Source organism: Lepisma saccharinum, chromosome 2 (genome assembly GCF_977018435.1).
Source record: "Lepisma saccharinum chromosome 2, izLepSacc3.1, whole genome shotgun sequence".
Classification (NCBI taxonomy): Eukaryota; Metazoa; Arthropoda; class Insecta; order Zygentoma; family Lepismatidae; genus Lepisma; species Lepisma saccharinum.
Genome location: NC_139230.1, coordinates 123,180,200 through 123,192,642, shown reverse-complemented (window position 1 = coordinate 123,192,642; position 12,443 = coordinate 123,180,200). Strand labels below are relative to the sequence as shown.

Sequence of the window (12,443 nt, the reverse complement as noted above, 5' to 3'; positions counted from 1 at the left end):
ACATCTTTGCACCGAGAAGGAAGTAGAACGTATTTCCGGTATGTACCGAACTGGCGTGAACAAGTCTATAGGCTCCATTGATGTATGCAATTTTTGTTGGATATCTCCATTCAACTAACGTTGATTTGTAAATGTTTCACTACAACATCTGTCAAAAAATTCAATTCTGGCATTCTCATGCATCCAATTTTTTTTTGTCTGATATGGTATGATATTTTGTCAGACACACTTTTCAGAAATGCAGCAACAGAACTTCTATTGTCTGTTTCTATTGAAATCAAATGGTGTAACACCAACTACTGGGAAACACACCAAAGCTAAGTGGGAATTTTCTTGCCAGAAGTTTGCAGGTTATCTTAAAAGTTATTGCTCACTGAGATGCAGGAAATGGGTCGGTTGAATTTTGTTTCCGCTTTTTTCCTTGTCTCAGTGGGCATCAAACTTTAGACTGTTGTGCCACTGCAAAGATCCTGCTTCAATTGAATTACTCTTTTAGCTCACTTTACCTTATTTAATCTAGCATTGCACACAAAGATTTCCCCCTGGATTTACAATGACGCAAACATGTTATTCGAAATCAAGAATCCAAGTCGGGAAATTTTTAGTGAATAATATCATAACAGTGTGAAACAGAAATCTGCAGGGGTGAATGTTATGAAAATTTGACAACCTCAGTTTTCTGCTACACTCACATTGCAAGTCACCCTCCTCTCCCCATCCTCATGAGAGGTGATTATTAATCTACAACTGAGCGAAGTTAGTGCCCAATGTTATGGAATAATGCAATAATAAATAGGTAAATTTTTAATCTACTAATAATTACTTTAATATTTCAATACTAAAAATAAATCATTTTGCTCAGTAATCGATGTTCCTCTGCTAGCTGTAGTGAATTTTCACTTTTCACCTATTGTTATTGAATTTAATCAAATGGAGCTTTATATGAGGAGCATCCAGAAAGGAAGTTCCAATTAGCTATAAATTAAAACAAGAACATTGGTAGTAATTGACATTTATTGTATTAGTTTCAGAGACCCATAACTTACTTTTCACATATTCATCACCATTGTTCAGGAATTTGTTTTAGCATGGCACTAAATTTTCCATGTCATGTGTCTGCTTTCAAAAAGTTGAACTGTCTTTACAGCAGTGTCACTGTCAAAGCAAATGTCCTGCCAAAGATCTCTTCAGCTGAAGAGATCTATCTCTCCTCAAGTTATAATTTTATTGCGTTAATCAATGATTTCTTTTATTTACACAATGATGCCATATGAACAAATAAAATAGAGTCCTTTTGAAAGTCTGTACAGATGAGGTCTGCACTCCCACTTGATGTGATGCAAAAGAGCCTACGTTTGCTCAGCTGTATGGGGTTGTGTACATTGGATTGGCCTCCCGTGAATTGTCTGCACCATCGTCTGATCATGCTGTCACTTATGACATCCAGTCCTTACACCTCTCACAATTGCCGCTTTATCTCCGACATCATCTGCTTCTCAGCATGCAAAAATCTGATTACCTTGCTGTTGGTCAGAGATTTGTGAGAACTGCCACCTTTATCCTAGCACTGTTCTGAATCGACTCCCTTCACAGTACTGTGACTGCACCAGATTACAGCCACATGCCACCTCTTCATATCTGCTGCGCATGCGTGTCATGCTCCATCCACTAGCGCTGCATTCAAACACCATCAGAACTTACTTTCTGGACTTGCCTCATATGTAAACTTATGGACATTGTTATCAACAGCATGTTCCTGTTTCAATATTTGATTAGCTAAATCAAATGCTTGTACAATACAATAGCTTCCGCATTAATTTTTACAGTACTTGGATATACTGTGAATGTTTGTAATGAAAGAGAAGTCACACTGACAATGTAAGGAAATATGACACTTCATTTTGTTAAGTTCCAATTTCTTCACCTTCATAACGTTTAGTCCTGAGAAGCAAGTGTAAGGGATTTTAGGGTTTTGGGTGCCAAGCAGATGCCATTTATTGCCATGTGTGCATCAAACAAGCATTGAATATAGCATACCAATATCTCACTCATATGTGCAAGGATTAAGTTGCTTTATATAAAAAAAGAGAAGTAGGATATGAACCTGCAGTCATGGTTCTTGCAAGTGGAAGTTTAGAGTAACAGTGAAATATAAAAAATAATAACGAGATAGGATAAGAAGAATGACAAATTACAAAATTTCTTCCTTGTGCATGCCTGCTATATAGGCCCTTTCCTATCCCATATAATGTAACCTAAAATAGGTAATAAAATTTCAGCTGAGTTAATATTTATGTTTATCTTTTAAAACTGTAGATTAATTACATGTAATCCACCAACCTCTTTCCCATCCGAAATAAATAAGTGCTGGAGAGTATGTGGGTGGCAGATAAAATAGATTGTGAAATGTTAATGCTTACTAGCTTCAGTGTTATATAATGCATACTCCTGTCAGTTAATTTTCATAACATTATTTTTATTAGAGGTGGACTGACATGAATTTTTTGGTTTTACTGATAAAGCACCAATATAACATTTACCAATACTGATAAGCAATGTTCCATTCATCCAATATAAATTTTTAAATATTTCTTGGTGCATGTGAATGATTTTTATTTAATGTATGTAACCAGTTGACTGTTATTAGTTTTGCCTTTGACAATGAAGCTAGACATTTACTTTACAAAACCACGAGGTATATGAAACGTGCATTTATATTCATAAAAACAATAACAAAATGAAACTTTCATTCTAAATTACATCCTGGTTGTAGATATATTAGATCATTAAAATTATCCGTAATTTTACTGATATACATAGCCAATAGAGTACTGATTAATCTGTTCAATCCCTATTTCATAAAATTGGAAAGCCAAAGAAATAAAGGCATATTAGTAAGTTTAATCACATTGTGTGGTGATCACTTACTCCTGATCTAAACAAGACTGTATTGTACAATACCAATGTTTTAAAACATTTTTTATGTTTTCATTATACTTCTCATAGTACAATCCAATATTTTACACTGCATGATAATTGTTCGTTTTATATCTGTGACTGATGCTGCAGACAAGTTTTGATCAAATGAATAATACTTGTATTTTCTTTTCAAAAACACTGCAGCTCGGTTCTTGAATTGAAACTTGAATGTCTGAAGCTTAACAAATTTATTAGTAACTGTTTCTTTATACTTATAAAAATAAATGTTCTCTACATGTCAAGTAATCATGATGCTATAAAAAGAAATGTTTATGTGCCAAGTAATTATAATGCCTGATCTGTGAATTTGTGATTCGAACAAGTGTTCTCGGGTTATCAGCCAGGCTAAATCGGCCGGAAACCACTCCTTCAAGAAAACATAACACCAGTCAATAAGAACACCAGGATCCATAGCGAGCCAATAGGAAGACAGCATCCAAACTCTGCCCCGTCATAGTTGTGTATTTAACCCTAAACTGTTGTCTATTTTTTGCATTTCCTGATGATGAGAGCAATGTATGTGCTAAAAATATTGGAAGCTAAAGACGACTTAACCTGGCTGGTAACCTGAGAACACTTGTTCGAATGATGTCACCAGTAAAGCTACAATTCCGAAATTGTAATTGCATAACTCAAAATCAGTTAAAATTTGAATTTGCTCTTTTTCAACCATAAATATGTGTTTTGTTACAGATTTATGGTTCCATCTAGTGATCCAAATTGTGAGTTGCAGAAATGGACAGTCAGTGGAAACGTTCGGCTTGGTGTATTTGCCATCACAGATATTGAAGATATGACAGAGCTTACCTGTAATTTCCAAGCTTACATAACACAAAAGGAGTTCTCTTTGGATGAAAACGTTCCAAGCTGTAGTGGTCAGAATAGTGCAAGGAAAAGGAAGGTGAGAGTTAATATTATTTTCTTACATACACCGTAGCATAGAAATTACTGAATAAATCAGACCATATGAATATTGTACAAATATTTTACATTAAAATGAATAATTTGATTGTTAAAACACAAACTGACAGCAAGAATGAATAGGTGGAAGTTCGCGATTGCAAAAATATGAGAGAAAAAACACATGAGGAGAGTTCAGAAAACCGTCTCACTGCGGTGACTTTTTGGTCAAAAAGTCTTGGTTGTGTCTTGAAATGTGTACAGTTGTGTTGATTATGGGACACTCACAAAGAACACCCTAGCCTAGACTGGGAACTTTGGTGTCAAATTTGAATAGATCACTTAAAGTACTCTGAAACTGAGCCAGTTTGGTCTCTTATGGACCCAAGCTGTACCTTTCTATGGTTGCTCACTTAAGACTAGTCGCATGCTAATGATCTGGAGCCATTATCCATATGTTAGGATCAGGAGCACAATCCGCAGCTTTTTGACTGTGTCCCACTCATTAAGCATGCGATGCTCTCCACGCAGACAAAAAATTGCATCACATCCTCTCCAGCTTTACCATTAAACTGGAGTTCTTCCAGCATGAAGGGGTTTACAAAACTGGCGAACATCATCTTGGGGGTTGCGGTTCGAACCACGGTACTGACAGGTAGTGTTCGTCTGCGACTATGTGTGATCGCTGGGCTGCAGGTGGAGGTAGAAGCTCCAATAGCAATGCATGTTCCACTAAAATAGTAATGCGATCTAGCATTTCATCTAGTTCATCTGCGTGGGGGAGATTATGAAAGGTTTCATTAAGAGCATGGTCTATTCCGTTAAATGACATGAGACATAGTTAATGAGTATTTAAATGCCTACGATGGAGGGGAATTCATAAGTTGTGTACAAAAATAGAGGCAAATTCACTTTTCACGCCTTGATGCGGGAATGACTTGTGATAGAAATGTCTGTTTATAAGGTTTTACAATCACGCAAAAATTTTTAGGCAAAGTTAACGGACAGGGTTAGCAAATAAACTGACATAATTGTTGCCATCTCCTGAAATGGAGTGAAAGGCCTAATTTTCAAGGAGCCAAAAGGAGAAAAGACAATATTTCATACATTTTGCGGAAGGAAATGAATGACAAAGGCCCGATCTCCATCACGTATGAAACCTCTGCTGGGTTGTTAGAGATCGTGATGTAGACTATGCCAACCTAAAGCTACTCGCTTATGTGATAGGTATTCCTATACCTCTGCTTCTAGACGTGAAGATCATCTCCGCCGGATCACCTGTGCAGGCACGGTCCCTGAAATTAAACTCTGATGGCGCACCACTCGTCATGGTTACTTTTGCATATCAATCAAATCAGACTATGACTCCGTACTCTAAGACAATCGCACTATATCTGACTCCGAGATCTTTTCACATGATCTATTTAAGTGAGATTCAAATTTCCGGACATTAGCCGGCTGTGCATGTTCCATCCTGCACCCAACCGTTCTCCGAGTTAATGCTCACTTTTATTTTATTTCACACTATTTCCTGTTAAACTCCCATGTCTGGTGATTCCTCATCTTTTAAGGTTGTCAGCATTATATGCTATTGACAGAAACCACTTTAAGCACTGTGTGTAGGTACCTTTCCATATCCATAACTTTTGTTTCAAAACTCTGATTATTGTTTTTAGGACTGAACTCAAAGTTCCTTATATTAATTTTTAAGTATAATAAGTAAGTGCACATCTGTCAGTGTTTGGAAGTAACTAGTTACAAGTAACAGTTACTTTTTTTGAGAAAATGTAACTGTAACTAGTTACTTTTAAAAGTGAGTAACTAACTGTAACTCAGTTACTTTTTTACAATAGAAGTAATGTTTTAGCAGTTACTTTTACAGTTTCTTTGCGACACTTAAATTGTTATGTGTCATAAATTTTTGGCGATTTTGGACTCAAAGTGAGCCGGAATTTTGTTTATGCTGTGATGTAAAATCCCATTCTTTGATACATTAATTCTTGCAAACAATAGATGAAGAGGAAAAGAGAAAGTTGTTGTACTAAATTTATATCCTGGCAGTGGTCAGTCGGTAAGCTCCAGCCAGGTGCCAGGAATTTCAAGGTTTAATGTATGTTTCATCTTTCGTTTGGTAGACCTAAATTCCAAAGTGATGTACATACCTCGAAAGAAGGGTGGATTTCCAAGAAGTGGGAAGATAAGCCTCTAGGAGGAAAATTCCTTCCTATTGCTGACAGTTTGCAATTGTCAGTTGTGTGCTGTGAAGTGTCGCTTGTTTCTGTAGTTTGTTCCTCTGTGACCTTATAATTTCCCCCTTCTGTAAGCAGCATTCGATAGTTTTTCTTTGCTATAATATCGGATCATGCTGAAAAGGGAAGTACTGCAATATTTCAGTGTTTTTACAAAATAATTCAATGATACTGGTAATATGAATGAAGTTGAAGAAGACGAGAGCTAGCAAATGTGCATATGAATGAAAACAATGTAATTGTTTCCACGTGATTTCATTTATCTCAGTTCCTGATAATTTAAAAATGGATGTAAAAATATTTCTGGTTAGAATTCGCTTATTTATGATTATTCAGCATTTCTGGACATTTTGAAAAAGTAATATATTTTTGTAAGTGCTATTCATTTAAGATTTAAATGAGAACCCATTTTCTTGCAATAACAGATACGACCACCATTTTTATTGATACAACAGTGAATTACAACACTGAAGTGGCAAACGAAAGAATCAGGAAGATCATAACAATCATTCTCACTTGTTTATGTAATCATCTCAAAGAGAAGTGGCATTTTCACCTTCATTGATAACACACAATTATAGGCTACTACATTATCTTTTTTATCATTTTCTGCTTCATAAACACTTGAAATTGTACAACAAATTTATTTCTATCTGACACGGCCTTTATGCAAAACAGACCTCCCTTCTTAGAATACGTGAGTGATATATCTCTCTCTTTCTATACAGTTTCTAGAATCCCCCTCCCCTCACTCCAATGGGCATTCCTTAAGAACAACAATGATAATAAATACAAATGTTTAAGTCACAGTAGCTCAGGTCAACCTCCGTGGCAGAGTGGTTAGCACAACACACTTTATGTCAGGAGTACTAGATTCTAGTTTGTTTCAGACATGGATGTTTGTGTTTGTTCCAATGAGAATACAGAAAACAGAAAATTGACATACGTGAAACCTGAGAATATGTTAATAACGGGGGCTACCATGCGAGTGACCCCGGGTTCGATCCTCGGTGGGGGAGAACCGAGATTTTTTTTCTCACCTGTTGAAGTGGTTCCAGCTCTCACCCAATATCATATAAAGTGTATAACTGGAGGAAACTCTGAGGGGCAAATGATGACAGGAAAGTGGTGCTGTTTACATTACCCCCACCTTCAGCCATGATCAATAATGTGTGGGGCTCTTAACTCCACACCCCCTATACGCCTTCATGGCATTGCGCGAAGCACAGGAGAGCACTTTATTTTGTAATAAAATATACGAAGACTTATATTGTGTACCAGTAACCTAAGTAAAAGACATGTTAGTCTTCACAAAATATTTTATTACAATTAATGATCGATTTGTGTAATTTGGTAACTGTAACTGCTTACCTTCTTAAAAGTAACTCTCCAAACACTGACATCTGTACATATTTATGTACAGAAATTTAATATCAGCATAAGTCAGTTATGCATTGTGGATTCTACTTTGAAATTTAATCCAAATGCAATTCACTCTTCTTTAAATATTTAGTTAGTACAGGAACAATAATGTATGTCAACTTCACCATACCTTCAGAATGAAACTTCTTTGCAGCTTTATTTTTCTATTTGTACTTATTTTAGCAGCAGAACAACAATCCTGAACAAGAGGACTTGTGTTTCCAATGTCATGAAGGTGGTGGTGAGCTTATTACATGTAATGGTAAAACTTGTGCTAAGAAGTACCATTTACACTGTGTGGGACCTGTGAAGAAACCTAGAGGTAAAGTGAAATTCACATGTAAATTAGTAACAAAATACTTTATTTTTTTCTATGTGTAATCTCTTTTCTTAACCCTTGTAACTTAAGAACCAAACCAAATTGTACAGTAGAGAGAATGACCTGAAAACAGGTCACTGATTTCACTTGTCTTTAGAAAAATCTTTGACTTGAAGCTACCTTCCAGTTTGACAACATACTAATTATTGAACTATTACTTTGCATCACTTATTTGAACCTCTTGTACCCAGCTGTGTTGAAATTTTACTGTAAGACTACCATCTGTCACACCCAACAAAATATATATATCTGGCTCATGATATATTTATACCATCATTCTATGTTATGTGAGGTCATGGGCATATTTAAGGGAGGGGGGTTCAATGGGTCCAAACCCTCCCTTTTTGTTCAGTAAAATTACAAGATTACGTGTTCTATCCGCTTGTTCATAAAAATGTCTTCGGACTTGTTTCATTCTAATAAATTAGAGACTATAGAACGGGATACGGATGGGAAGGAAATTACGTAATTCCACACACCAGATGGGACTACAATACAGTCATTTCTGCAATAAGGAACTGCATTGGTACTGTCAAATAATTAGTTACATTTTTTTCCCTCGAGTTCTCTTAAAGGAATTTGTTTTTTAAAAATGCAGTGCAAGAAAGCCAGGGATGCACTGCAACATTCTCAAATTGTTTGACACTAGATGGACAGAAAAGTATCATTACTAAGTAGTGTGACTTGTAGAATTGTATTCACTAATTGTAGAAACTTTATAGACTTGACAATTCACTGTGTAACCTGTGGGGAGTTTGAAATATCTCCACTTGTTCTACCCAAATTGTGTTCATGCAGTGAAAGATTATGTTGGACACCTCAAAAGGTGTACAGTTCAGTACTCTGAACATGTCAGTATTCTAATAGAGATTTTTTTTTTTAAAAAAAAAAAACTAAGGTAGAGTTCTGAGAATTTTAGTTAAATATATTCCAAAGCAAGGAAAGTACAAAGAGACTGTGATGAAGAACTGAACAGACCTAGAACACCCAACTGACAAATAGGAGGAAGCAGAAGCTGGGAGCACATAAGAATATTACAAAGTAAATCATTATCGTCCATTTTTTAACCATTTTGTAGTAGAATTGACCTCATGTTTCTCTGAACACAATCAACACCACTTGCAAAATTGCAACAACTTCTTCCAAAACTGTGAAATGGCTATCCATCATTCATTGAAACAGTGTGTCAAAATGTTGGATGGCCTGGTTGTAGATTGGATTTTGATAGCCTGACCTAACCTAGGCTGCTATACATCCTGGATTTTCTGTGACAATTCCGAAGTGATATGATTTGTCCTGGTGTCCCAAATAGTTTATTAGGGAGGACAACTGTCCTGGAATCAGGTGGGAAAGAAGAAATGATTAAGACTATACTTTCCTGAACTTTATTTATATATAAATGTGTAATATTGAAATGCTCATTTTACAAAACAATCTAACAACATTGAACTGCTCCCTCTTGATAATACAGGAGTTATCTAGTTACAAGAAAATGCTGCAAGGATATTTTACTTCAAAATAGCGCCACCTTCTCTTAGCAGCCATAGGCGTAGTTAGGTAGGGGCTAGGGGGGCTAAGCCCCCCCCCCCAGGACCAGCCATTAGCACCCCCTCCAAATGCATGTGATATATGCATAAAATAATTAAGGAAAGAGAAACAGCACACAGAAATTAGATAATTCTCATGAAACTTTCATGTATTACTCTTGTGGTGTGGCAGTCACAGTTAAGGAAAGAATTTCAAATTATGTCCTGATGTAGAATAAAGTTGTTGTGTGTGGGCCTTTTTACAGGAATCATATGTCTGAAACAAGATTTCAAAGAATACATATCCCCATTATTGTTTTTTTGATGTTCCACCTTGGAGCATTAGGTAAACATTGTTACATTCCAAAAATAGAGGCATTGCAACCAGTGTTCATATAAATGTAGCCTTTCAACAATGAGTTTCTACAATTGTGTTTTTTCTAACATAAAAGAGAAAAGCTGTCATTGTAGAGACTTAAACAGAATAGCAGTTTTGATACGGAAAAGGCGTTAGTTTAAAGAAGTGAATTTAGTTTCTGTGGATTTGTATCACGGGTGTGGGGGGACATTTAAAGAGGTACGGAGGTATGTTTAAATGTTGCATCGTGCGTAATTGTTTTGTTAAGTGGTGATCACTACAGTTCATTGGTGAAATCACGCTTTTCCAAGTCTTTTGTGTGAGTTGCACCGCGTCACCAGTATGCATGCAGATGTGCCAGGTTTATTTGGATTTTCCATTGCACGAAGGTGATGCAGTTGAAAGTTGTGTTCAACTCTCCTGGTGACGGGCGAATCTTGTGGATCACTTCTAGGGATGCTGCTCTAGGAATCTCAGATATCTCTTGGAGTCTCGGAATAGATTCATTCTTCTGGAGGTAAGAAGAAGCTTATTGTTGTTTCGAGTAACCCACAGGAAGATTATCATGGAAGGATACGTGCTTATGCTGGTTGAATAACAGCAAATAATCTTAATCATCTTTTTGAGATTGGAAATTATCAGAAAATCATTCTTTGATGTTGTGCTCGTATTGTTTGTGAAATTAAGACACAGATGGCAAATTTCAGAAAAAAAAAATTAAAGAATCCATAGGCAAAGTGATCATATAAAACCTGCTTCAAATGTCATAATCGGTTTTCATTTGAAGTCATTTGGCACGAATGGTAATTCTTTTAATAAAAAAATGAATTTATCTTTAAGCCTACATAGAGATCAAGAATAGCACACCTTTCCCGATAACTTGAGAGGTTCTCAATTTTGTAATAGTTCGTAATTCTTCATTTCCTTAATTCACTTCTTCAATAGACATTTCGTAAGATTTGAAAGTGTCATAATCTTATAGTGTTCAAGTTTAATGCACTTAATTTCAGAGTCCCATATGTATTTACATATAAAATACCCATTATTTCGGTTAAGCATTTCCTAAAGATACGTCGCTGCTCATCAAATGTTGTCATAACTTATACATTGCTGTTCATTCTTATTTGGTTTCCGATTTGCCAGTAGGCGTTCCTGGACTATAATCTGAATTTACGAAACTTAGAATGGCATTGGGGCATTGGTTTCTGTTTGTTCGATTAGATATTAAGCACAAGGGTGACTACAGAGGGGGTGGAGATATCTGGAAACACTTCATACAATTCAAATTTTGAAATTGTAGCATGAAAACGTGGACGAGGGGTGTGGTGAAAGACAGCAGATTAAGTGCCTATGCAAATTATTCTAGTGGTGTGAATGCTATATGAGAATTCTCTAAACTGGGGTAAAACATCACCCTACCTTTCCTACACTTAAAGTTCCTCTGCCCTCTGCCCTCCCCAAAGAAAAATTTTGCGGGTGGCCATGATTAAGCAAATAACATCCAATTATAAGCATGCATTGTATTTTGGTAAAAAAAAATCTGCATGTGAGGTTTAAATGAATGGAAACTAATTACAGCCTACTAAATTCCCCTCTCTCCTCTCTAAGTTCATCTTAAAGTTTTCTTCATGAATCTAGTCGCAAGTGGTTATCAGTTCTAGCAAAATTAGGAAAATGCCAAGTTTCGTTGTATAGAAATTAAGGAAATTGAAATTTTTACTATTCCATTACCTATGTAGATTGTACTTTTAAATGCCTTGCAGGATTATAATTTGCTCAGTACCATGTACACAGGATTACCCAGTAATATTACCACATATTAAAATTATACCTTCTTTATTCTTGAGAAGAAATGTGTTCTTTAACAAATTTACAACCATATGTATAATGACGTATTTATTCCATTTATCAATTCCATTTCTTTTGGATAAGATTATGTGGGGATCACCTGTCTCCCAAGGAGAATGCCTGTGATGATTTTTGTATTGAATGAAATCATGAATAAAGTTAGTCCCAGCTAGCCCCCCCAACTACGCCTATGCTAGCAGGACTGAATTTCAGTTGCAAATCTCTTCCATTGCATAGTAAGCTGTTTACTGTAAACAGTCAGTGCTTGGGTGCCCATTTCTTAAGATTAGAAAGCGTCATAATCTTCAGTCTGCAGTTCTCAAATAAAGTTTGACATTGTGAGATAGCAGCTTAATTCATTATGGCACCAGAAGGGAATTTGCAAGATTAATGGTACACTTCGAAGTGGATGTCTGTTTTTTTTTTTTTTAAGAAGTGTAAAGAATGGATATGTACATTCACACAACCTTGTCAGGTCTAGCACCCCCCCCCCCCCCCCGGTCCCCAACAAGCTTCTGGTCAGCAGTGTCTTGGATTTTTACTTATAAAGTATAGCAACCCTAATCATACCAAAATTTGAACCCCCTCCCTTACATGAACTATACGTACGCCCATGTGTGAGGTCTTCCTTTTTGGTCTCTTTTCCTAATTTTACAAATCATGTCTCAAATACTTGGCTATGTTTTTCATATTCATGCATTTTGCTTAGAGCTATAAACCAGGGGTTTCCAATTGGCGGCCCGCGATGTCTATTTTTGCGACCCGCGAAGCCAGTTTGCAAA

At 36.2% G+C, this 12,443-nt stretch overlaps 1 protein-coding gene across 1 annotated transcript in view; it reads left to right on the top strand.

The window, feature by feature from the left end:
* The window catches only part of LOC145983623 (nuclear receptor binding SET domain protein-like), a 282,177-nt gene extending 276,616 nt beyond the window's left edge, over window positions 1-5,561 (top strand). Inside the window, exons 11-12 of the mRNA XM_083116686.1 lie at window positions 3,673-3,880; window positions 5,556-5,561. Of these exons, the coding sequence (XP_082972812.1) occupies window positions 3,673-3,880; window positions 5,556-5,561 (214 nt within the window). The remainder of the gene's footprint in view (window positions 1-3,672; window positions 3,881-5,555) is intronic.
* Window positions 5,562-12,443: the final 6,882 nt, after the last annotated feature.